At 35.0% G+C, this 27,979-nt stretch overlaps 1 protein-coding gene across 20 annotated transcripts; it reads right to left on the bottom strand.

The window, feature by feature from the left end:
• On the bottom strand, nucleotides 1–27,756 carry LOC124534862 (tropomyosin-2). 20 transcript variants are annotated; one of them, XM_047110897.1, is made up of 11 exons: nucleotides 27,451–27,756; nucleotides 20,961–21,112; nucleotides 20,069–20,194; nucleotides 11,152–11,285; nucleotides 9,503–9,620; nucleotides 7,345–7,415; nucleotides 6,404–6,479; nucleotides 4,847–4,909; nucleotides 4,120–4,189; nucleotides 549–1,596; nucleotides 1–264 (listed from the first exon to the last, which is right to left on the bottom strand). In XM_047110897.1, exons 2-10 carry the CDS (start codon nucleotides 21,072–21,074, stop codon nucleotides 1,202–1,204), a joined length of 1,167 nt encoding a protein of 388 aa, XP_046966853.1. In that variant the 5' UTR covers nucleotides 21,075–21,112; nucleotides 27,451–27,756; the 3' UTR covers nucleotides 1–264; nucleotides 549–1,201. The 20 variants fall into 20 exon arrangements, with proteins under 20 accessions (XP_046966853.1, XP_046966852.1, XP_046966850.1 ...); XM_047110896.1 differs by lacking the exons at nucleotides 4,847–4,909; nucleotides 7,345–7,415 and adding exons at nucleotides 6,067–6,129; nucleotides 8,615–8,685; XM_047110894.1 differs by lacking the exons at nucleotides 4,847–4,909; nucleotides 9,503–9,620 and adding exons at nucleotides 5,566–5,628; nucleotides 10,404–10,521.
• Nucleotides 27,757–27,979: the final 223 nt, after the last annotated feature.

Consider the following 27,979-nt stretch of genomic DNA (forward strand, 5'->3'; position numbering starts at 1 on the left):
TAAATTAATAAATTATTTATTTTAAAATAATTGAAAATAAATACCGCCGTAAAAGTAGATTGTGATACTTTAAATTAGGAGTATAAAATATAAAGTTAATATACGTCTATATAAATATTGCGTTTAGCGGACTGGTGGTCGCACCGGCCTGTTGCTGGGCTGGAGACCAGCATCAAGCTTAGTCCTTGAGGATAAGTTCCACGAAGGCGGTGTCCAAGTCGTCTCCGATGTCCTTGTACTTCTCCTTTTCGGCAACAAGTTCGTCTGCACATTTTCATCATTAAATTAATTTTATACATCCAAAAGAAATACAACCAAAATAATCAAGTTTACAACAAAAAACATTACTTATAATAATATTAATCTGTAAAGTGTTTCACTCTTAAGTACATGTAAAATTACTACACAGAACTAATATTTTTCATAATCTATCAAAATCCCATAGAGTTACCGATAAATGATTTTACAAAACCCCATAAGTCAAGTTTTGCAGCACATGTTTTAGCGGCAAAATGTAAAAAGTGTATAAAGTATTAAAAAATGCTTACATGTTGCGATCCTTGTTATTCCGAAGCCATGCGTCGTTTTCGCTAAGTTAGCTGTAAGTTTGGCTTAAAAATCGTATCGACGACACTTTGCATGCAGTTTGAGAAGCGTTGGCAATCGACGGTCTCGATTCGTGTGGGTGGGTGTAGGTAATCGAAAGAGATATGTCATGAATTGTTTTTACTGATTTAAATGCACATGTAAAGCTTAAAACAAACGATAAGCGTTATGGCGCGGCCGGTGGTCAGTGGCAGCACGTGCAGCGCTCGCAGACGCGGCCGGCGGCCCGCGGAATGCCCAGTTCCTTGAACGCCACATCCAACTCCGTGCCCATTTCGTGGAATAGCTCCTTGCCGGAGATCAGATCGTCTGCGGAGACCGGCGCGGTCAGTCGCTTCGCGCTCTTCGCACGTTAGTTCGTTAAGTCCACTCGCATGCAATCACGTTAATAGTACTGACACAACTGAAGGGGTATTGAAACGCTATTCCACCAGCTAAGTTTTAAATATTTATTTACATGTTAATAAATTATTTTATCCTAAACATTTTGTTTTAAAATTGATATTGCATTAATTTTGATTAAGTCTAAAGTTGTCGTATTAACGCGTAAATTAAATTGGGTCCACGGTTAAGTTTAATTTATTTTTGAGAGTTGTTATTCGGCGGGAGCCGCGGCCTCGGGGGCGCTCTCGGCCGGGGCTGCCGGAGCCGCTTCACCTTCAGCCGGAGCGGGTGCGGGTTCGGGAGCTGGTTCGGGTGCGGGTGCGGGTTCCGGGGCAGGCTCGGGTGCGGGCTCCGCCGGGGGTGGCGGAGGGGGAGTGGGCTCCTTTGGTGGTGGTGGGGGAGGGGGAGTGGGCTCCTTGGGCGGCGGGGGGGGAGGAGTCGGCTCCTTCGGTGGCGGGGCTGGAGCGTTCATCTTTTTCTCGAGCGCTCTCTTCGCCGCCTCCACTTGCCGCTCCGTCATGTCCACACCCGGGATCAGTTCCACGACAGTGTCATCGATGTCGTCGCCGATGTCATTGAACTTCTCCTTCTCGTTGATCAGGTCATCTGCGGCAGGCGAGGCGGTCAGGTATCTCAAAGTGGCGACGGCATGCGCTGCCACCAACGTCCATGCCTCGCTGGTTGGCTAGGGGTTTACGGGGCCCCTTCCGGGCGGACCGCATGTGCATCATGCGCTATCCATGCCGCTACACTGGGAAGGGTTTTCTTCCATGCTTCGTTTCACAACACGGATCGAAGACGGAGTCAGGTCGTCGGGCCCAATTGTACGTCTTCTTGAAGGTGCATGCGTTAACAGTGGGCTGAGTACTTCGTTACAACACAAAAACAAGGGGTTTTCAACATGACCCGTGCTTCGCTGAAGATGTGATATGTACAATGATTTTCTTATTCCATTTTTTAGGTTACATTTCCGATTAATGTCATCCGATTATTAATACTGAGCAACTCCATGACACGATGATACTGATTCGATATTAATGTTAACTTTAATGAATGTGATTGTATACTTTCAAGTATAGCTGGTGGAATCAGTTGAAGGAAGATGAAAGGTACAGACGAATTAGTAAAAAAGACAACGAGTTAAAAATAATAATATAATATATTTATAAACACGTGTTAGAATACTCTTAAAATCATTAATTTATTTCTCACGAACTATCTATCAATTCATTAATCGATAACATTTAAAAGAAAGACGGATTACCCTCGATCGGTTTAAATTACATGAAGTATTATTCCCTTTCTGTATCGCTTACGGAACCTCGTTCGAGAGGTTAATTGCCAGCTTGGAACAAAATGCCAATTGTGAGAATATCTAATGCTCTTAAAAAAATCTGTCATAATTTATTCTTAATAAATAACAACAAGCGGTAGTTATGACACAAGAAAAGAAAACGTTCTCGAAAGTATATAGAATATCAAAATAATTCATATCAAGCATATTCTCATAAATATCATTATTTTACTTGTTACCATCACTCATTAAATAAAAAATAACTAATCTCTTTCCTAGTATTAAGTAAATAAAAAGTTCATTATAAATCGCAAACAGTGCACTCCCCGATACATCTACAGTACTCGTAATATTACACCGGAATTATTACAGGAATGTCACTCCTATCATATAAGTGCAACTAATTTGACAAAAGTTATATTACGACTCGTTTTGGTCCCAAAAATGGAATGTCGAAATACCTTAATACAAGTCGTATTATTATTTTTTCATACGACTACCTAATACGATTTCGACTACAGACGCGCTGACTTATACAAATGAGGAAATACACTTACAATAGCATACAAAATATTAGTAAACTGTGATCGAAATAAAAAAAAAAATTGCACTTGGCAGTGGCGTCGTAGCGAACTAGATTTTGACGTTACATAAAAAGCGGCTGGCAATTACTTTATATCTAGTAACATCTCGTCACCCGCCCGCTTCACTTTTAATTAACTAGTCATGTCATAAAAGAAAAAAAAAAGTATAAAAATATAAGAACAGCGGCGTATAAAGTTAATAAATAATGATAGCGCGCATCTACCATAGACACGTATTTTTGCAATGGCAGCACGATATTGACAGATGTCAGGATTGACAGACGTCACTCAGAGAGCAGACTAGTGAGGTGGACATGTTTGTCGATATCGATAGCGAGCGAAGTGAAGCGGGCGGGGGAGGAAGGGGGGGGTTGTGAGGGGGCGAGGTGTTCACATGTTCTGAATGTCGTGGAGCGTGGCCTCCATCTCCTCCTGCAGGACTTTGCTCTTTTCGCGCTCGGCCACCAGATCGTCTGCAAGATCGGACGCGGCCGAGGTCAGTCACACACCACATCGAACGATACAAGCATTCTCGACGCTCATCGACTTATTCTTTGTAATAAGCGACTGCTATGCCATTTATTGGAGTCGAAAGTGCTTGAATCGGGGTTAAGGCAAAAATACAACATTTATATAAAACCATGCAATGTACACAGAAAATAAAAAATCTACAACGACAACTCGAGCAGTCTAGCAGGACACATTGAAACTCCATGCTGACAAAATAAATAAATATACAACCGTGAAAATCTCAAAAAGACAAAATTAATACAAATGTAAATTTAAATTTTAATGAAATGATCACGGTTGATTATTCAAAAATTAAAACTAAATCTGTTACTATGAAAATAAGAAAAAAAAATTAAGCTAGAATCATAGCGCAATGAAAGTAAATAAGCTTTAAAAATCTATAGTACAGCTTTGAAACTGAAGAACAGCTCGTATGATGGCTGAGATGGCTAAGTGCGTTTATTTAAGCTTTTGTTATTTATCAAACGTGTAACTTTGTTACAACTTGACTTTAGAGATCATTTAAAATTTCACTTAACCGACTGCTGTACTGGATAATACACTTATTATCTGGAGAACCTTGAAAACTTTATCAATAAAAGATTATTATTACGTATTCGATATCCTTCCTCTACCTAACGACCTTCGTGTAATTTACAAATCTTGGCATTAAATTTGTATTATCACTGCCTACGTTAAATATTCACTTTCATATGATTATAATAAAAAAATATATATTACCTTCAAGCCTGTCGACCTCCTTCTGGAGTTTCTGGACAGAGCGCTCGGCAAATTCAGCACGAGCTTCAGCCTGTAACCATTGTTAACGTATATTTAATAACTGATCTTACATAAGCAGCCTATTTTCTGTCATCATTTTTATAATATTTTTAATAATTAAAACGTTCAAAAATAACGAATTGATAAAATCTCGTTCAACAGAAAGTAGACTGCTTTCAAAATAATCTCATGCAAAATTTACTTTTTCATTTCGTTAATAATATAATCACTTGAAAACATTTATTGAATTATTATTATTTTTTTTTAATTTTATTTCATTAAGTAAAAAAACATTTTAAAAAAATAGTTCCAAAATACAAACAAAATGTTATACAAAGGTAAAGCGACACAAATACCATGCAATTACCTTTACCAAAAGCAGCTATGTGCTGAACAGAGGCTATAATTGAACACAATAATATACCGTTACCCCCTTGGCAAAACATTTATAGAAAAATGAAAATGAAATGATATGATATTATACAAAATAGTCGAAGCCTTGGTCACTTTATCGATAATTTTACTTACAATATTAACATCTCTATTTCTTTTTTTTTCCATTAATCTGAGTTGACGTTGTGTCCTTATATAATGGCAGCCCGTATTCGAAATTGAATTTGGCTTGAAGAATAGGGTCAATTCTATGTAAATTGTAGTGTGACCAAGGTCCGTATGTCGAGCAACTTACTTGCGTGAGTTTCTGCGAGAGGCTGTGTATCTTATCCTCGACGTGTTCGCGGGACGCCATCGCCTGGCCACACAGACTCATTACTTACAAGCCACCGGCATGCTAGCGCGAGTGTTGTGAATGTACTCCCGGAATTACTAATTCTTTCCCTCTCTCTAATCAACTAATTAGCGAGGTAGAAGTTTCACCGACAAGTTTAACATATTGAAAGTGTTTTAATAGAATTTAATCACGGAGAATAAATAAAAATCCATAGACAATAGAATTCTAAATAAGATCGATATAAAATTATCATAAAGGATATACATTAAGCATTTTCCCCAAAACTACAAGCCTCATGGTAAAGTATAAATGTATAGGACCAAAGGAAAAAATAATCCCAAAAAGCGTACGATCACAACACAAGCGCAATATTTTATACATACATAATAAATAGAGAAATAAAATACTACACATGTACAGGGAGAAAGTCCTCATAGATACAAAGATACATAGATGAAGCACCAACCGCTGCCAGCCGACTACAACGAACCTACACCGTCGAAGTAGCCCATCTCCCCATATTGTTAGCACAGGGTGACATGAACAAAGATGGCGATCGTCCTCGGTAGATGGGTAAGAGGGGCTATTTCATGGGACACAGACAGAGATGAGCGTGATTCGAGACTACAACCGCAACCAGAACTATCTACAACTTCCTCCGCCGAGGCCGCTGTTACCTCTTTGAGTTGCGCGTCGAGCACCTTCACCTGACCCTCGTAGGACTCTTCTCTTTGTGTCGCCTGTGATTATGTTTCGTTAACGAGTATACACAATAAAAAAACAACGAAAACGAAAACTCCATGCAGTATCTTACAATGCCATTGTCGATATTATTTAAACAGCAACACTGTCCGATACTCGTACGAAGATCATTAGGGTAACTAAAGTATACAACGTACGTGTTAATAGAAAACGTAAACAACTAAAAAAATAAGAGATCGAGTTATGATTATTACAACGGAAAACGGCAAAAGTCGCACTACGTTGCTCCGTTAATCATAAAAATATCGATATTACTCTGCAGGAGTTGAGTACTAAGAAATCTGTCTATTGAGACAGTGCGTGTGGCAACATTTTTATGATTAATCGAGCACGATCACTACACTAGAGGGTGTGCGGTAAATGCAGTTAGGCAAGCGTACAACACTCGCACAAGTTAACCGATCTTCGCATCACACCTCCTTTAGGCGGGTGGTGAGGGTTTTGATCTGATTTTTGTACTCCTCTTCACGTTGGTTGGCCTGTTAGAATGGTACGTAATAAATTACTCTCGTGTATATACTGTATTTACCAGATAAATCGTATAGCACACATTTTGTTAACACTATCGACTTTGCAGAACTTAAAATGTTCCACGTTGTCGAAACTGGTTGGTGCATCATAATTCACTTCAACTTGAAAAAATTGTTCATCTATTATTTAACATTTATAATCATTAGCATAGATTCCTAGCCATAATCGTTTTTTAAAACTAGCTCTTAAAACTAACGTCGTAAGGTATAGTTTTCGACGTACCTTCTCCTCAGAGACTTCCAGGGATTTCAGGTTGTTACCGACAACGCGGAGCTCTTCTTCAAGCTCGACGATTTTGCTGAAATAAAGATGTGAAACTTAATTTCATCCATTATACATAAAAATTGAGAAAATTAAGATTCTTTACTTGACTCAAAAATTAATTCCAAAATAAAAAAATATATATTTATGTATCCAAGTAACAAAATAGAATTTTACTTTTAAATTGAACGTAATTTTTTAAAAATTTAAATTGGTTATCGCCATCAATATAAATAGCTTGGATACTGGCATGTGTCCATCATTAAAATGAATCAGTGCTTGACCCACATACTCTTCAATTTAGACTTAAAGTAATGCTCACAATTAATACTAAGCACAATCATGCCGGTTATAGTAAATACTTTTGTTGATAGTTGCCATTACAAAAATTTAATTAACCATAAACTTTGAATAATATTTCATATACTGACTTAACCACTATCAACAAAACATGCAAAATTATTAGATAAGGCAAAATATTTAGTTTCTTAATAGTATAGTAAAAAATGGGAATCTTTTAAGTTCCCGCTACTTACGAAAGATCAGAATCAAAGACAATTTTAATTAATAATAAACAAGACTTTTTCCGTGCAACCTTAATAAATAGTCTTTGAATCTAAATCAGTAGGACATTGCGAATGGCCTACTGATTTAGATTCAAAGACTATTTATTTATATATGATATTATATATCAGTTGGGAGCACATTGTGTCCAGGTCCGTGGAGCGCCGCTGGGGTCAGTCATAGCTGGCAAGCGGCGGTTGATAAATGAACGTCTTTGAATCTCATTTCAAATCAGCAGGCCATTCGCAATGTCCTACTGTCAGTTGGGAGTACATTGTGTCCAGGCCCGTAGAGTGCCTCTGGGGTCAGTCTGCAGTTGGCAAGCGGCGGGTACTCACCACTCGCTCTGCTCGGCGCGTTCCTCGGCGCGCTCGAGGTCCTGTTCCATTAGCACGAGCTTGCGCGCCACCTACCGCCGGCCGAGCGTTAGTACACGCCCACGCACACACACACACACACTACTCTACCGCCGCCGCTCTCGCCTCGCGCTTTGCCTGTGCAGTGCGCATGAACGATGACGTCACTTGTGCAATGGATGTGTAGGACAGGAGATCGAGGGTCAGGCTATCGCTTCGAGCGTATTGGATTTGTTTTTGTCATCCAATATGTTCGGTTGAGGATTTTTTTGGATTTTTTTGTTTTTGTTATAGCTCATCGATTGTTCCAATGCGTCACTCGTTAATAAAACACGGGTAGGAAAGCAACACGAGTAAATATTAAAAAAAGGAATAAAGCAAAGCGGGGGAGTCGAGAGCGGCGTCGCAATTCAATAAGTAAAATAAAAACGAGGGTTGTCCCAAAACATTTAAGCTCTAAAATTTAGATTCAGTAAAATTTAATGAAATAATATCTAAGTGCTATCTAGTGCGTTATTATAATCGTTATGTGATGTGTGCGCTTGCATATGTGCGGCACGCATACGGCCAGTAATTCTGGTGTAATGCGGTGCATATCTGAAAACGAAAATTGCCCTATACCACACATATTTCCTGGCAGAGACTAGCCTACGGCCACACTAAGATGATACACACATTAGAGACAGAAATTTAGTCGACACACGGACATGATAGTTAACATTGCGTAAGAAATATCCATGAGATGGGGCAACCCTTGTTTCATTCGATGCACAGGTAGTGATACTTGCAACGAAGAGTCGATGCAACTATCACTATCCCGCGGGGACTTACAGAATAAGTTATGTAAATTCAATTAAATATAAGAGACAACACCTTTGCGTTAATCGTATGAATGATGAAAGAAATCGTTAAGTCAATTTCTCCATATCGGCCTCCCTTCGCAGACGACCTAGACTACATGCAAAAAATTAGCGAGGATCGATGTTAAATATTACCGACGACGATAATTCAAATTACTGTGCAGCAATGTTAAAAAAAAAATGCAAATGAACAACCATGCAAAACTGTGGCGAAAACTTGCAAAACGAAGCCACGGGTTCGCCGCAATGCCGCTCAATGTTACACGATACACCGCAAACATGTATATCTTTAACTGGTTGAAACGTAATCTCAATAGGGCAGCTGATTTTGGTGTATCGGACGTAATATCGACTGAAACGGGAACCCGCAGCGAAATTCAATTGAAACCTACGATTCACCCGACTCGGCGCGTTCCTCTGCGCGCTCCAGGTCAGCCTCGACCATGGCCAGCTTACGAGCCACCTGGAGACATCACAATACATGAGAACACTTTCCCTGATGGACTATTAGCATTGATAAATGTTCGACTGGTTAATTGAAATCTTTAGCAGCCTCATATATGGAAGTAATGCTTATGTAACGACGTGTGCGAGACGTGGACTTGGCAGGCCTTTTAAGGAAATGAAACGTACGGTCACGCACGGTCCGTCTCCATTTCGGGCTTGACTTTTAAAAACTGCCTTCACTACGCAGGGTCATATGTCAGGGGAATTGGGACGACATTATTGGGACCATATGTTTCGCCACATGTTCTGTATTTCGATAAATCGACTTAAACCATGTGCAAATAATTTTACAAAATTAGCTGAATTAGCAAGTATCTTATCGTAAATGATAACGCGTCATACTTTTAAATCATTTTATCAATAAAAAAAACTAGTGTTTCAGTAAAATAAAATCATGCTACACGAAAATAATCAAAGAACGACTTGTTAGAGTTAGTTAGGGATTTCAAGGGGTTTAACAACTTATGAGGAAACTGAAAACATCGTTTTAGAAAAACAAAATTGTTGCAAAGGGTGTTAAAGTCATTAAAAATGGAAGCGAAAACTGTCTTTGCTTGAAGAAGAACATTGAGACATGTAATTTACATAATAAGACACTCGAAGGAAACCTTCAGATAGGAGAAATCAGATTATATTCCTTTCTTGAATTTCCTTGATGGGAATTTGTGGAAGTAGTTAATAGACAAACGAAAGTTTTACAAAAGTGTGAGTAGGGATGAGGTTAAAATTCAAAGACAAAGGCAAGTCAAAACGACAACACAACTCTCAACGACCTCATCGTATTTCTTGTCAGCCTCCTCAGCCAGGAACCTGGCCTCCTTCAACTGATTTTCCAGGGCGTCCATACGCTCTTCATCGGCCAATGACCTGTTCTCCAGGACCTTGCGGGCACTGTACCCCATAATATATAAATTTAGTTAATGATCGTCAGATTTATCATTTTCAAATGTATGATTTCAAGGGTGACCCAGAAGTTAGAAGACATGCAAGGGGACGAACACGAAAAATTGCAAGGAACGTTTAAAGCAACAAATACCTGGTGTCGAACTTAACGCTGTGGAAGGAAATATAAGACCTTCGGAACCAGCACATGTATCATTCAAAAGAATTGAAAAAATATTCACTTTTATAATTTTAAATAGCAACAGATACTTGCTGTTTCCAAAGTCTTTCTCTTAAATAAGTTTATTTAATTATATATTATACTAATTTAATTTGAAATCACAAAGCTGATATTCGTTCCAATCATAACAATAATCGAGAGAATTAATTTAGATGGAAGGAAATACGCTTCTGATTTCAAAATAAAAACACCCCGCGTTACTATGCTCTTAAACATGACTAAATATATAAAATAATTTTTATAACACGATGTTCTAAAACTATGTGGTCAGGTAATTAAAAATCTTTGTTAATTCTATGACTTCGAAACTATAGCTAGACTAGGAAAAAATAATTCATCATCATAACTTTCCAATTCCTAAAAAGAATCCACATAGTTCATGAACATTCCTACACCAGTAATTCTAATAGATTGAACCTCACGGACAGATTAGTAGTAGAATACAACTACGCAATGCCGCCGTGAAGTACTTAAGTGTACACGTATCGTAAAATGTCTAAATCTCATAGAGCATAGCAACACGAGGCTCAACATCGTCAACTGTTGGTCACCTCTTCGTATTTCTTGTCCGACTCCTCGGCGATGAGTTTTGCCTGTGAGAGTTGGGCTTCCAAAATGGCGACGCGATCGTCCTCCATGTTGGTTCGGTTCTCCAGCGCCTTGCGTATTCTGGTTAGTGCGGGGCCAAACACATGCATGTTATAACATCGATAAAAGATACGAAATGATTTGTGGTAATATTTTTTTTTTCCTTAGATATGCGAGAATACTTTTTGTACTTATAATTGTTTTTTTTTTTTAATCTTTCTCGAATACTAAGAAAAATATAATGTAACAGTCATCTTCTCGAATATTTCATTTCACAATCAGATATTTTAGAAACAATGAATAGCAAAGAAAAAAAGATACTCAAAACACACAAAAAAAAATAAGATTAAGATTGGAAAAAACTTGGGTTATGAGTTCACTAATAAATAAACACTCATGCACATGATGAAAATTTACATAAGGAATATTTATGAGTATAAACAAAATCTAATATTTTTGTTACAAAATTTCATTTAGAAATTTGCTTGTAATTATTTAACTAAGCATAATAAAAAAAAACTTAAGATTATTCTCAACGAATTTCGGAATAGTTATTATAGTATTAGAGATATACTGTGTTGTTTGTTCTTACTATACTAAAAGTATGTAAGCAACAACTCGATAATAGCTATTTTCTTCTCAAGTTCAGCTATGTACACACATCTCATATAAATTAGCGCGTACGACGGTTCTAAAATGGCGCGGACTCACCGTTCCGACTCATCGGCGGCCTGGCTGGCCTCCGCGAGCTTAGCGGTTGCGGTCGCGAGACGTTCCTCTGACCTCTCCAAGTCTTCCTCGAGCAGTTGAATGCGTCGGTTGAGCGCAGCAACTTCGGATTCGGCCTGAAAACAACCACATACTCAAAACATGCCCTCATTTCGAAATATATCCTAGAGAATTACTTATGGACTTATCATTTTACAAGTATATAAAATATGAATAAACCAAGTAACTCACGCCTATATATAGTTGTGACAGATAAATTATTGATAAGCAGCATGTTACCGAATAAGTAATAACAGATGTACATTTTCTATAACATCAGACGTGACATTTATCAGGACTTAGAATATTAGATACTTCTGTTTTCTTCGAGTTAAAAGCACGTTTAAACTTGCTATAACCATTTTTTTATGCACTGTACATTTTTCTTCAACAAATGTAATTATAATTCAGACCGTACAATGACGTGACTGCTGGATATTAGTGATGTACTATATAATTTTACCGTTGTTATGCCGACTTTACCGTAGAAAACTAAAACAGTCACACATTAACGATTACAGATTTTTTTAACGTATCTAAAATAATCAGGATTCACGCATTTGTATCACATAAACGCTGCATTGTTGAACATCGACACATTATACGTGATGAGAATAAACCGCGGTTCGGAATATTTCGCCAACAGTTTCATTTATATTCAACGGCTACGTACACGCTAATGACATCACACGTCCTTGTTGCGAGGAAGCCTGAGCGAGTCCCAGTTTCTCATTTTATCCTGTGTCGTCATTAGCGCATACTCTAATAATAGACGTAAGGCGAGATATGCACTCACATAACATATCCAACTATTCAATATAATTCAATTAGCAAGTACACCGACATGTAATAAATCAAGTACACATTTATCGTTTCAGGAAACCTATTTGTTGATTTCTAGCAGCAATCATTCTTGAACTGTGAAGCGGTAATCAAATCATACTCTATTCATAGATACTTGTCTAGTTACCTTGAACTCACAGCGTATTCAATTTGGCGTCTTAAGGTTATTTTCGTATTGACTAATGACAAGTTAATCATATTAGCGGTCAACAACCTAATGCGTTTCAAGTTAAAATACTGAAACACGTCACTAATTTTTCTGTAGTAATTGATCCTCTAAACACTAATAAGGTTTCACGATAAGTTCCACGTCAATACACATGGTAATGGATCGGCTTTGAGAGGGCAGAACATATTGTTTGAAATTTTTATATTGAACAGGACACCAGCGACGTAACAATTGAACGATCGAACAATAGCAAGCCCAACAAATATAACCCATCCCAAAATGGGCAGGCAAAAGGAAAAGTATTGATACCATTTTTAGGGTCTGGTAACTATTATTGTTAAAATATTTTTCACGTTAAAAACGATCACTGCAATTATTTTTAGGCTGCAACTGTTAATTTACACCTGACTTAATTATTCTCATTAAATGCAATTTTATTGTAGTAACGATCTAGAATTCTTATCACTGTGTTAGTGCTTACGAATTTACAATTTTAATAAGTGTTTATTCAAGTTTAATGTAAAATAATTATGGTTTAGCATTTATCTATATACCTTGCGCCTTTAAATTGTATATTATTAAGTCGATTCCGGCGACCGCCATATATTATCGGTATTATAACATTTAATGGAAATTGTCTATAAGTGTTTCAAATTATTGTAAAATTTAAAGTTATAATGTCTTTTGAAAGTCCGTAGTACACCTATAACATTTATTTATTAAACACGGAACTAAGTAGCTCAGGTGTACTAGAATTGTATCCATCGCGATCTTAAGTGAACAATTTCTTATCGGCTCTTGATATACAAACGCTGATAAGCTGTATTATAGGTTAGAGAAATTGAAAACATCAAATCATGAACATTCTTTCAAATGATAATTAATTTATACATATAAATTAAATATGTTATTCTTTGTCAATTTTCTGTATTCTATACTAAGCAAAAATTCTCATTACTTGGCTACAATTGTGCTTTGCAACCTTATAAATTACGTCATATAGCGATAACGGCGAGGAGTCGGACACGCCTTTCTGGCGCCGGCGCGAACCTTCGGGGACGTCCGAACCTCTCCGAATAAGAGGAATGCATTGAAGGGTGCACGGTTCCACGACCCGAACCGGCTCGCTCTACATCATGTGGCACAAGTCTGCTACGCGACCTCCAACGCACCAAACCTGTTACGTATGGCAGAAACGGGTACGAGGTGTACCGCTAAATTATGTAAAGAATAAGCCATGAATTCTTTCATCCCGATACTACATTACAAATCTGCAATACACGTTTTTTTAAAATAACACTTGTTCTTCATGAACAGGCCACAGTAGATATGAAAAAATACGTATTCGCTATCTCGCTCTATCGACTTATGTTAAGATGAAATGAAAAGAGAGGTGAATATGCGTACGTCGCCGGCACACCTAAACTATGGCCGGACATTACTCACTATAGGTAGATAATAATGTAACTTCTATATGACTAGTGACTACTGATAACTCCCGAGACAGGACAACAAAGCTTCTGACACAAATTATAGACAATTTTAAATGAAAATCTCACAAACACACAACACAAATATATTCCACATTTCTTACTTCTTCTCTCCGCATTATTTCAACTTGTAATCGTTTATGATACTCCTCACATTCGTCCTTATATTTCTCCATTTCCTCTTTTGTTTGACGCATTTTCTTCTTCAGTACATCCAAAATGGTTCCTTGCTGCATATTTGTCGTCATTTTGTTCACTTTTTACTAAAACCGTACGTCTAAAAGCTAAAAACTAGAGACACCTTCGCCCTACTCGCGAAAATGCCAACTGACTGCCCCGAACGTTGCTGCTCCGTATCGCAGAGATACCTCGGTACGAATGAACACTGCCGGCAAATAAAATGGCCGCCACTAACTTAGCCGATGCAACTTTATCGCCACTTCACTAACGACCCGCCTTTCTATGTAATTAAGTTTTAATAATCAATTAACCAGATTGTTTAGACTAATTTATATTTAAGTATAGTAATTAAATTGCAACACAGTAGAACATTATTTTACAAAATGAAAGATTATTTGATACTTTGACAGCACAGTTAACAAGAATATTAAACGTCACACACAATCGACCGTGCGGCACGCACTAGCTCCACCTGTCAAGTGATCGGAGAAACAACATCCTGTAGGGTCATAACCGACCTTAAACAAGAAAACCAAAATATGGGATAGGTGAAACGCTTCAAAGACCACACACAATTACAACCACGGATGTTGGGATAGAGTGAATGGTCAATCATTGAATAACAATTATTGTCAGAACAAAATTTGACAAAAAAAATTGAATGCTTACTGAATACACCCGTCATTGGAAATGTTTATTATCAATAATTAATAAATAAATATATAACAATATTGGCAGAGTTTAGTAGTATTTTCGTCTTTTATAAGTATTTTCATTGAATATATCGCTATAACCTAAAAACCTTTTACAGACTGCCTTTAAGCGCCATCTAGCTGACATTCTTTGAACGAAGACATGTTGTATAATGTTAAACAAGTTTGTAAATGGACAAACCACACAATCCTGAACCGAAATTTGTGTGACGCAATTTCGAAAGTATGCGTCTGCTTTAAATTCAGTAAATTGTCACACAGCATGACTCGAACAAAATGTAGTAGGTATAATGTACTTAACTATTTATGTTGAACCGTTATTAGCTTATAAGGTTACCTTCTCGACTAGTACTCCAAAGTCAATACGTATAATAAATTTGTAAATTATAATTTCAAGATATTTATTTGACGATTCAAATAAATGATATGGCATTTGAACTCGTCGATAATAACAATAAATGTGATCTCATATAACACTTATAAACATACCTGACCTGAATCATTCGACGCTATTCTACAAAGGAAACCCCAATTAACCTTGGTTGCATTTCAACTATATACCTACCGACTGTAATTTAAATTGTCACAGTTGTAATTCTCAACTAAACAACGTGCTTATTTTTTAATTTTACAAAGCATAAACAATTGTAATAATTACGCGATTAGAATTATTAGTATTCCGTTGCAGCCTCGCCCATAATGAATACGGCAACATTTTGAGCGTTTCGAACGCGACACAAGGTCTAGACCTAAAATTATATAAGACCAAATTTATTTGCCTAAGTGTGCTAAAGAATCGACTTTATGAAGTTGAATAAATTGAAGACCATTACAAAACGGATGTCTCGCCTATTCAAACCATCGTCTTAGTGTTATAGTTACGACGTGCACTGACAACGTATCAGATATGCTTTTCAATTGCATATTTTTCCATTTCAGAACATTGGAAATTGAAACGAGATACATAAGTATTTAAATCTTACGAAAAGGAAAGACTTATTCATAATAATTAATCTGTTGTTTTAATATCCTATTACTATTTTCATTTCTAGATAAATAAGCGCAAATTCCTATCTAATATTCATTAATGATTAATTACAACTTAAAACACAATTATTCGTGTGTTATTTTCATATTTTAATTGTAAATTTCATTTCCACAGTAACTACTGCATCTAAATTACTCAAGCCTCGTTGATTAATTAATCCTTAACACAAACATGTTACAGACACGATTTATATAGAATTACGAAAGTTTATCAAGTGCGTAACGCTTATACAAGTTTATTCGACCTTAATTTTTATTACATATATATAACTTTTTATTTTTTTATAATTGTGAAAATATTCAGTACAATACTATTAATTAAATATACCTTTATATTCATTCAAAATTGTTAACGAGTGTTGACTTTTGATCAACTAATATGAAGCCCATACGATTATCCTGAAGCGTATATTTTGTTGAATATGTGAAGAATCTATAAAACTATGATGTAAAAAACTAGTTTATCGATTCTAAGCCATTCAGCTCACTGCATCACTGCAGTCAACACGTAATAAAAATTATTTAGAAAGTAGCAATACCACGAAAGCACAATTTAAAACCTATTGAATTTATGTATCCGGGTGAATGATTTACGATCTTGGTTAGATAATTTTCTATTCTTATCAATAGCCCAGTTATTTTGTACACTTAAGATGTTTCACGATAAGAAAAATCATGTACATATTTTTACAAAGTCTTGGAAACTGCTTACTGCTACAAAAATTTATTCCAAAAATATTTTAAATTGTTTCATGAATTAAGGTATTTATAATTATTCAAAATATAAAGGATTAAAAGGATTATTATTATTAAGCAATAGCACGACATCTAGCGGTAGCAATTGCAATCGTCAGCGTAAACAAGTCAAACGAAATGTCAATGGCTCAGCTGATCGCCACGCGCGGATTTAGACTCGCTTGGTAGAGCAGCTTCAAGATTTTTCCGAAGGAACGCGATTAAAAATAGTTCTATGCGCATTTGGCCCACGCCTACTCACTCACACATTCGACTATTAGCTAAATAAATGTAGGACATTACCCTTTTCAATGCAGTATTCTTGATATTCTGCAACTCATTCTTAATGATAGAAAATTTCATCATTGTATCAGAGGAGAATATGGAACTTCCGAACGCGAGTCCCGGATAGTCCGCACATCTTCGCCTTCTCCGATTCTCCCTGGCGGCCAAAACTTCAGTACACTCACTAGGACATCTGAGTTTTGCAAGTTCCGCAGTCTCGGGATCATCGTCTGAGATATCAGAGGCTAACGCAGTTACCTCTGCACCGTCACCCGCAGATCTCTCCTCTTGAAAGGAAAAGTCGTCATCCGAACTGCCATTCGAGTCTGCACCGGTGATCCTAATATCAAATTCAATTTCATCATCATCGATATTCGAGTCCTCGAGTATGTTTCGATTCGAAAGTGCATCGTCACTATTCGTCCTTGTCAATTCTTGAGATTCACTAACACTATTGACACAAGGCACAACATCGTCTGTTTGAGAGTCTAAGGTCACACGTTTGGACGGAGTAGTGTTTGCGGGCGAGCTGGGGGCGGGTAAACGGTCGCCCCTCAGCCGCGGGTGGTGTTGATGCCCCCTGCGCCGCACGGGGGTGCGCCCGTGGGCGTGGGGCGCGGACGCGGACATCACTGCACTCCGCGCGCTACGACCGGCCGCGCAGCGCCCGCCGCCATGTTGACTGACTGTCACTTTCAATAACAAAACGTGGCGCTACCGTCGCAAGCCAGACGCCATCTTTTGTTTAACTTAAACAACACTGCTTTACCGACGGACTACATTTGATACAAATAATTATATTACTGCATACGCGCGGTAAAATTTCAAACAAGTTTTTTCAGATAACAACCAGATAAAAAATTTAATTGAAAATGTATTTATTATACTACATTTTGTAAAGAAATAAAACTACATACATAATTATTATTTTTTAAACTTTGCAAATTTAATTTATAAATAACACTGTATTGAGGGCATGATCGTAAAGGTATTAAAGTAACGAGTTTATTATTCATAAATGATAGTTAAAGCGAGCGATGAACGTTAGTCTAATTTTACCTAAACACCGGGCATCGAGCCCATATTAGGTGACGGAGGCTAAAAATATCAGGCGAACGCGAGCGCAGAACGTGATGTTTAAAACTTCGGGAAAGAATTACGTAGCAAGTTTACATTGGCAGTTTATTCGAGTATACACATTTCGACAATCTTGTAATTTACAAAACTTAATACGTTTCTAATATCAATTTTAAATAATAACTCAAATATTTTCATGTACTTTATTTTAACGCGTATCGAAGTTGTAAGTACTTGAAACAATCTGCACAAATAAATAAGACATTAATTACATTGTCATCAATGAGAATGTCACAAACTATTTTTAGATATTTTGTATCTTGCAATTCATCATTCGTCGTCTGGTATTTTTAGTCAGACTGCTCTCGTCTCATTTCGTTACAGTTGCTAGTGAACCGATAGCGAATTGGATTATAGTATTTATTTTATTACTATTCGATTTACGATCGAATAACGACCAACTAATTTCACGATTCTTACGACCCCAAGTCAAGTCTTCATCTTAAGACAGCCTCTATTAAATCAATAGCAATAACCGTTCCGAATAGAAATCGAAACCAGAACCATCGACCTTGCAAATAAATGTGGTTGCTACTGTGCCATAGATCATGTTTTATTTTTATTACGCTGCCAGCTAGATTTTATTACAAATTCCCCTCGTCAACATTCTAGTTTAAGTCTGCTTATTAAAACGTAACTACCTACATAAATCAAACATTCTATAATTTCAAAGACTAGATAATTACTTTGTTACATATTTATATTAGGTCATGTTTTAAGTGGGAAAATCATATATTTTGACATTTACAAATTTTTAAAAGGAAATCGAGGGCAGACGAAAACATTTTCAGGAATATACGAAGTAACAGGACAAAACAGTTATGTAAAATATGATAGTCTCTAATACTCAAATACCGACCACAACCGTCGCTTAATAGAATAATAATGGTACTAAATTATATCGAAAGAATAATTAAAAACACATTTAACATAATTGCCTCAAATAATTTCGTTAATCGTGTGTCATTAGTAAATAAATTGATAATGCACATTACATGAACTAAATAATATATTTCAATTTTATTGTATAGTTTAGAACATTAAGTACAATATTAAAATATATATTATTCTAAATCCTCTAGAAATTAACGTTGCATAACTTAATAATTGATTGATAAGGAGGCTATGAAAGGTAATTAAAATTTTTGATAATTTGTCTCGGAAGAATCCATTTCGTTCTAGCGGTGCAGTGGTAGATTTATAGATAATATAACTTTAAAAAATACAATACATAAGTGGTAGTAAAGGCCTGCTACCATCGTGTTAAGTATTCGTATAGGAATTTTAATTGTTCATTCTTATTCTCAATACGAACTTTTTCGTCGAAAAGTTGGATTTACCTTGAAAACATTTCGCTATTTCATTATTGGCTACAAATTTAATCCATAATTCACCTTATGCGGTTTTTTTTATCCAAATTCATTACAATCATGAATTTCCCGTTAATTTAAAACTCGAAAGATGATGTTAAGTGTCCAGAAAAGGAAAAATCCAAAAAACATTGATTGTTCTTGTACGTCTGTGTTGATGCATAACGGTACGGATACCTCATACGCGAGTCATACTTCAAGTTGGAACGGTTTTTTGCAATGATCCAAATTTATTCGATCCGTTTTTCAGATTTGATGACACGGAATTAATTTCCTTTCTAATTTCTGAGTATAATGAATAATAATCTTATTGTAAGCGGATATTGCATCCATTGGACGTAGTCAGTTTTTTTAAGAATATATATCATTTTAAAGTAAAAAATCTTATCTAAAACTAAACAACACAGCTAAATGAATAGATGATATAATAAATTAATTTGTAGCATTACAAGTAATGATGTAAAAAAAACGATACCGGATACATGTGGTTTGCTTTGATGCTTTTCTTCAATCTATCAAAGCAAAAAGTTTTTTTTTTTTTTAATTATCAATATTTTTACTCTATGCCTACTTTACTTATAATATAAAAAGCCTGTAAATTTCTAAGCTAAGTCCTCCTGTCCCTTTGAGGAAATGCTTAGGAGCTTATTCTCCCATGCTACTCCAATGCGGGTTGGTGGATATGACATAATTTCGCTAAAATTAGGCACATGCAGGTTTCCTCACGATGGTTTCCTGCACCGCCGAGCTCGAGATGAATTATAAATACAAATTAAGTACATGAAAATTCAGTGGTACTTGCCAGGGTTTGAACCGATAATTATCATAAGATGTACGCTACTATACTTATTTTAATTTTAATTTTAACCAGGTATATTAAGAAGTACTTACGTTCTGTAGTGACTTCTCCTTCTCCTCGAGTTTAGCGTTGACTTGCATGAGGCCTTCTTGTGTCTGGTCAAGGTCGTTCTCAATGGTCTGGATCTTTTTCTGAAGCTGTCTGGCCTCTTCTTCTGCCTACAATTCGATTTATTTGTAACCATTTCGTTACCAAAGTTAAAAACTAACAAATGAGTTGTTGGGTTAGGAAATTTTATTGAGAATATTTATTATAAATAATATTATTAAAATTACAAATTTTGTCTAACGAAAAAGCAAAAAAATTACTTAATCATGAATATAGGTGATATTTTTGTATAGACACATTTTTCACTACGACTTAATTTTAAGGATATCGGAGATAAGAAAACTAAAGATTGAACAGCTTTAATATGCTAAGATAACAGTTTAAAATTATGTCAAGTGACAAAGGAAATACAAAATCAAAATGAATGCTAAATCCAGGTAGTGAGAAACGACGCCTCGTTTTTGTAAAACATCGAAAGTGCTGTCACTTTAATTATTGACGCTTGCTTGGAATGCTTAATTATTACATAGACTACTGGCAATTAACATATGCTTTTGTATTCTATTAATCTGCTTTGTTTTATAATCTAAATTTTGATGCACCGTCGAGTAAGATAAGGTTCGTCACCTTAAGATCTATTTTCCTGTGCTCAGTATGAGCTATAGTCTGCTTTACCGATCGAGAATGACATATTGCGTCGCAATGATTCGATGTTTAGATTCAAAAGGTACTAAGAGTTTATGACTTGATTAAGGAATGAATTTCAAATTTGACGAAGGTTTTCTTACTCTGACATATATACATAGCAATAACGTATAAACCAGATATTTTAAAAGTGCCTCTGAGTTCCAGGGAATCCTATACGTATAGCTGTACCTTCTCAGCGCGAAGGTTAGCGTCCTTGGCCTGCTGCTCGCACATGGCGGCGCGGTCAAGCGCGTTGTCCTTCTCCAGCTTCATCGCCTGCATCTTCTTTTTGATCGCGTCCATGTTGGCGGTTTTTTGTTTCTACTCCCCTTGATCAAAATCTAAGAGAAAGAAAATTAAATTGATATCTTAATATTTTTCACATTACACATTATCCTGCTGATCTATAGATATGATAAAATTGGAATGTCTGTTTGTAGTATTAGAATAGACCTTTTTTACTCAATATCTAAAAGGGCTACTCTAATTTGTAAAAAATGTTACACATGTAACAATTTTTGTCTGTCTGTCTGTCTGTTCGGGTTATTCTCTGGAACAGCTGGACCTATTTTGACGGGACTTTCGCTGGCAGATAACTGATATAATAAGGAGTAACTTAGGCTACAATAATATTTATTTTTTGTTAACTTCAAACGCGTGCAAGATCGTGGGCACAGCTAGTAAAAGTAATATAACTAAATATTAAGGTACCAAGTGCATTTGTGATCTATTCAAGTAACAGATTATATTTAAAACTAAAAAGGATTGTCTATGTTCCACAATGAAATGAGCGCTCTAAACAATACTGGAACAGTTGAAATAATAAGTAACTTCAATCGGTAAGTAATCCCGACCGGGTGGCTATTTATGGCGACGAGGGTGCATTGCTCCTACGCTCCAGGGGTTTAATATTACTTAACCTATACTCTATACGGTATGCGCATTTTTCAGTATGATGATGTTTTCATCGTTGTATGTATCTTATCTCCGACTCCAATGCTTAATGATTAAGGAAGAAAGAGTGTTTACAAGAATTATCCATCGATTTACTTTGAAGGTGCTTGTTTGGGTACGTATCGAAGGCTTACTTGCATTACTAAAAATGACGAAGGTTCTGTTAAGCCTATAGAGCACTTTTGTAAATATTCCTATGACAAGCAAGTATAGCCACAGACAAAAGCTAGCTAGCCGTTGAATCGAAAAGATAACTGTCAGTTGTGATGGAAATGAGAATATATAGAACCTCTTACAATTAATGATGATTAAAAAATGATAGAAGTTTGATGATAGAATTTTAAAATTTCATAACTCCAATATTTCATAAATTCCTATTAAGAAAATGTTGTACCTTAAATATATTCCAGTTTAACATAACCAATTATCGGTTCTAAAGACCAAGCCTAGTTGAAAATGGCGCAAGAGAACGTTCATTTTAATCATAAAATTGCCGTGAACAATTACCGTATTCTTCTTACGGTGAGCATTACATTTGTTCGTTATTCACGTATTCTTTTGTTCTTGAGGCTTTTGATTTTAATATGGCGTTTTACGGTGGATTTTACACCATACTACCTAGTTTCTGTCCGCTGCTTAACACACGTTTAGAGAGTCATTTCTGATTTGTTGACCTCACATAAAATATTACTAGTTTTATTAACTTGACTTATATTATGACATATTATTTTATCTACAATAATAATAAATATGAAAGTAACTCTGTCTGTATGTCTTTCACTACCAAACCGCTAAACCGAATTTGATGAAATTTGGTGTGAAGCAAATTTTAACTCCAATGTAGGACATATGCTACTTCTTTTTCCTAACACATGCCAAGCAAACCCCTAAAACGCGAGCGAAGCCGCGGGCAACAAGTAGTTTATTGAAATTATACAAATTATGTAAAATGCTTCCACATATAATATAATAAATAGTAGAATAATTCAATTATTTTGTCAAGCAGATAATACTTAGACTTCATTTTTTCTTAGTCTTTAATGGCTTACATATTTCAATATAAGTAATAAAGAAACAGTCAGTTTTATTTCAGATTGTCTGCTATCATCTGTCAGTGAACCTTATCTAATTGTTGGGTATATTAAAATTCGATCACATTGTAACACCGTTAAGTCCTTTGTTTCACGAGTCAATGACCCTTTAAGAATAAAAAACAGATGATAAAATTTACTTCAGCGCTGCAAACAGTAATCTTATCCCGTGCCTCGTATTTCGAGTTTCGTTTTCATTTTGCGCTTCGTTGAAAAGTGAATTAAGAAAAAATAAATAAACAGGTGTGTTATCAAACTCGCATTGTGACTATCTATTAAGAAATAATATGAATAAGATAAATTAACTTTTAATTAGTCAACTGATTATTGCTTAAATAAGATAACGAGGATATCAATAAAAAATACATATCGCAACTACTTTCTACAAACTCTTTAGAACGATTTAAATGTGAATAGAGCAAAATATGATGGCAAAATGCAACGGATTGAAAAAAGAAACAAATTCAAACGACGGCTTTATTCAAGCCGCACTCGTCTGAGAGGCAGAGAGTGATTCAATGGAAAAGCATTCCTTTGTGTGAATCATATTTCGCAAAAATGCAGCGTTGAACGGTGACCGCCTGACCGGTCCAGGAGTATAAGTGCCCATACTCTTTATGATCCGTACATAATACATTTTATGAATACGCAAATAAATGCATAGAGATGCATGAATATCGACACTAATGAAAGTTATTCTGTATCATCGTTTAGTGTATAGGGTTTAAACTTTATAACAGGAATATGCTTCAAACGATTTATTTAATTTACTGACTGCTAAATTATAAAACCGGATTCAGTTGGATTGTAGGTCAGTTAAATTTTGACATTAAATATTTTTACCTAAGTGCTGTAAAATTAATAATAATTATTTTTTGTTACCAAATAGATCTTTAAAAAACCACACGTCCAATAATAAAATAGCTACAATATAGGTCACTTTAAAAATATTTTTGATATTACAACACTGTCCAAAGCACGTACCGAGTGCTTACTAATGTCGGTAAAATTCCAGTAGGTACAGATTTGTCGTACAATATGCCTGAGGGACTCTAATTCCATTCCGGAGAAAAAATGTACTTTGTGCAAGAGACAATTTGGCTTGTACAAAATAACAAGATGGATATTAATTAGGCTTAGATCAATATATCATATAACACGTCTTCTACATTCACACCAATTTGTTCAAGATTTGTGGTTTGAATATCATTACAGTCAAAAGGACATAATAATATACTAAATTCTTTGATTGACATCGTATTAATTAAGTTAAAAGTATTTCATACTATACTATATAAATAGGACAAAAGTAATTTCAAGCTGTCTGTTTGACTTAATGCCTTCCTCAACTAAATTAAAAAAAAAAAAACAAAAAAGTTTTTACAACCCTGCTTCAGTGATCTTTAAACTATGCAGGTATTCGCGATAAATAATGTAAGTTACATATTATTACAAATATATGACTTTTGTATAATTATATCGGTAGAGCAATTCATATGTAATTAAATATATACAAATATATGCGTTCCTCGCGTATCTTCTCTGTTTATTGTACTTCCTGATTACAGAGATTGCATATTCATTTATCTCCATGATTAAAGTATTTCCATTCTTGCAAGCTATTTAAATTGCAAACGTTATAAAGTAATATGTGCTCGACTTTAAGTATTAACAAATATACTCGCAGTTTTTTTATAAATGGATTTTGTCATTCATTTAACATAACAATGGTTTTATTCTAGAATACTCGTATGTTTCGAGGATTTATTCTACAGGAAATAAACGTAGACTCAATTCATAAGTCATTCATTACAGGAATATTAATTAAAATTGTTTAGTTATTAAATTAAAATGTAAATTGCAAGAATCATATTTTATTAATAATTACTTAAAGTAATTTTGGTATTGTAACTGAGTTGTTCGGGCAAATATTACTTGATGGTAAGTTGTCACCACCGCCCAAAGACACTGGCGCCAACCTTATACCCAGACGGTGTTGCACAAAGACCTACCATTAACAAGAGTAAAACTTATGTCATTTATATATATAAATGTTTATACATAATGAGTACGTAACGGTTGGTGAACCAAATAAATAAATCGTCTGACGTCTACATTATATCTAAATTTAATTAGGCAGAAGAATATAGCATATATATGCATGGAATTTCATTTTATAAAATAATCATTTTAATTATGTAAATTCTCCAAGGAAACTACTAGCTAAGTAAATACAGATGCCAACTTGGCACCGTTTATGATGATAACCTTAATCGTTTATTGTATGCAAACTACAAACATAATATCATCTTACCTATTTAAAATTATATGTATATACATATACAATAACGGTGTGATATTGAAGTGTTACTTCTTTGAGAGCACTCAGAGGAAAACTTTTCTACGTGTATCTTCTTAAAAGACAATGTTACCACCTTTTTAATTCTATGGCGTGAACTGAATTATTTGTGTTCTTTTTTTAAAATATCAATGAATGTATCGATATGACATATCTACACGTGATATCAATTTTATTGGCATTATAATTTACATCCTTTGTTGATGTTATTGAATTCAAGAAATTAAAAAAGAAATGAGTAATGTACAAAAATAGATACCGCCATATCTTTGAAGACCACGCGTACTAAGCAAATCGTCTTTTAATTAAATTACTCGTTACTGATATATGCTAATCAATTATAATGTAATAATTTTAAAAGTAATTAATAAACTGATGTTAATTATTGCCGCAATCATTAATTGTTATACAATCGTTTTGTAGAAACATATTAAGAAATTAACAAGTGATTAACACACCTGAATGTTTCTTTTATTTATTTTTTATTTTCATATAGCTAAAGATTATGTATATAGGCTATGGGGAAAAATGATTAGACCAAATAAAATCAATTCTATGAACTAAAGATAGAAGAATAAAATATGAAAACTAACTGGATGAACCCCAAATACATACGATGCAAATTTGGATAAATTCTGAATGCGATATTATGTAGTTTGTACCAAGAAATAGTTAATTATAAAAAAAAACAATCTATATATACATATGGAAGTAAGTTTAAAAATCATATGAAATTGTAATATAAGAAGTTATATCACAATTATTCCCAGTATTGTACGTGACGGTTTGTCTACGGAGATAATATATATTAAGTAATGAAAACAAATCGTGTCTCAACATACGCACATGGCACATACGCATTGCAACGATATTAATATATTTATTAATTTATATCTTTTATTTAAAAATATGCTTAATTTATTCATAGCTTATTCACTCAGGTGCTATTTATAACAGACTAAAAAGTCATTTTCCCTTTCTTCGGTACCACACACATATACAACTGATACACATATAGCTGTGTACCAATTGTATATGTGTGTGTACGTCAGGAACGACGCACACACACACAACTCTTAAGAGTATTTTATTGGGAAATTTCTGGTAAATATAACATTAAAGAACTATTATATATCCATATAATAATTATAATTCTTAATTACTAGATATGCTTAGATTATATTTTAAAACTATATTCAGTAATTATATATTGACCATATGTTTAGTATGTGACGTCGAAAACTTGGCTCTGGTTCACATTTAGTAATTTCTGACAAACTGTGTTCGACGGTTATATATTTATATATACGGTGTATTTATATACTGCTCATAGATAATGGAGACCTAAAAAACTCTAAAGAGGGACCGTCCCGGATCTTACGACCTGGTCGGAATTAGGTATCCGACCTGAATATCAGTTTGGAATCGTCCCGTAAAATTCTAAATTTATTCTGATTTTTTTATATTGCTTATTAATTAAATTATTTTTTATCAATTTAAAAAAAAATAAGGTCATGGCCATGTGTTATATAAACTTTAAAGTGAGGTCTTTAAGATTTGGTTTCTTTGACATATTGCACACTGTGTTTAAAAAAAAGTTAAGTAAAAACCTGTTTAATTTAATTTAAAAAATCGATAAATATACCAATCGACAAAATCAATCGAGTAGAATTTTGATAACATTTATGTTTTCTTTTAATTAATCCAAATTAAAATTTTAGTTACAGATTTTAGATAATAACTACAACTAAATATAGGAATAGGAAACTAGAAGTAAAGTTCATAAATTGTCTGGCGCAAGTATACACCGCCTCCGCTTCCCGCGCTCTCTTGCCATTGGTCACAGGATGGCAGATTGCCAAAAACGCGGGAAAACTCGGACAGGAATTGCTGCTATTGGCCGTTAGATATGAAACCGAGCACCGCGATATTTAAAAATAGAAAACAGGGCCGCGATTACAAAATGAGTTATTTTAATGCTATTCTAACGATTAAAATGCGATAAATCGAATAGTATTTTTACATAAATCACTGATAAAAAAACGATTATTATCACAATACACAAATATCTCGAAACATTAAAAATATCGTCACCTTTTATCAAAAATTTTCACGTGTTAACTAATTGTTACTAACTTTATATCAGGTCGCTTGACTTACCCGGATTGAAAACAAATGCCTAGAGCAATGCACCTCGATAAAAAAATACACTTATCACTTGTACACTACGGCACTGGTATATGGGGTAGTTGACAGAGTAGAGCTTGGTACTTACATGTCGAGTCGACGCGTGCTGTGGTGCGACTGGCGCGAGACGCCGCGGATCCCTCGGTGTCGCCTTACCGCCGCGTAAGGAGATGAGGCCGCACGCGCACCCCGCTCCGAGAATACGGCGCGCGTCAGGGAGGCTTCGATATTCAAATTTTGACTTGAAATGCAACGATATAGATACGATTTTGACTAAATTGAATTTTTTTTGTTGTTGCAAAATAGCTGAATAATGTACACTAATTAATCAATTCAGTCATTAATTTCAAGTTTCTTTACAAAATTTGTTAAATGTATAAAGACATTTAACAAATTACCTATGTAAAGAAATTATTGAGGTATGATGTTATAGAAATTATAAATGTGATGTAAAAGGTAATTTGACTGAATTTGTAGTTACAAACTAGTATGACTAAGTTTATCTCTTAAAAATGGAATATACATTGATTTTTTAAATTGTAATCAAGTCCGGAATTAAAGGAACCTGAATCTCATTCCGAGGTCTTCGTAAGAGAGGGCCCTTAAAGAGAATTTTC

This window comes from Vanessa cardui, chromosome 13 (genome assembly GCF_905220365.1).
Source record: "Vanessa cardui chromosome 13, ilVanCard2.1, whole genome shotgun sequence".
Classification (NCBI taxonomy): Eukaryota; Metazoa; Arthropoda; class Insecta; order Lepidoptera; family Nymphalidae; genus Vanessa; species Vanessa cardui.

What these genes read in the sequence shown, in the direction of transcription:
- LOC124534862 (XM_047110889.1), bottom strand. Translation starts at nt 17,300, where the DNA reads ATGTCCGCGTCCGCGCCCCACGCCCACGGGCGCACCCCCGTGCGGCGC. An exon ending in GCCGCCGATGAGTCGGAACG is followed by an intron (nt 9,621 to 11,151) that starts GTGAGTCCGCGC and finishes TATGGGGTACAG; the next exon opens with TGCCCGCAAGGTCCTGGAGA. An exon ending in CTGACAAGAAATACGATGAG is followed by an intron (nt 8,686 to 9,502) that starts GTCGTTGAGAGT and finishes TGATGTCTCCAG; the next exon opens with GTGGCTCGTAAGCTGGCCAT.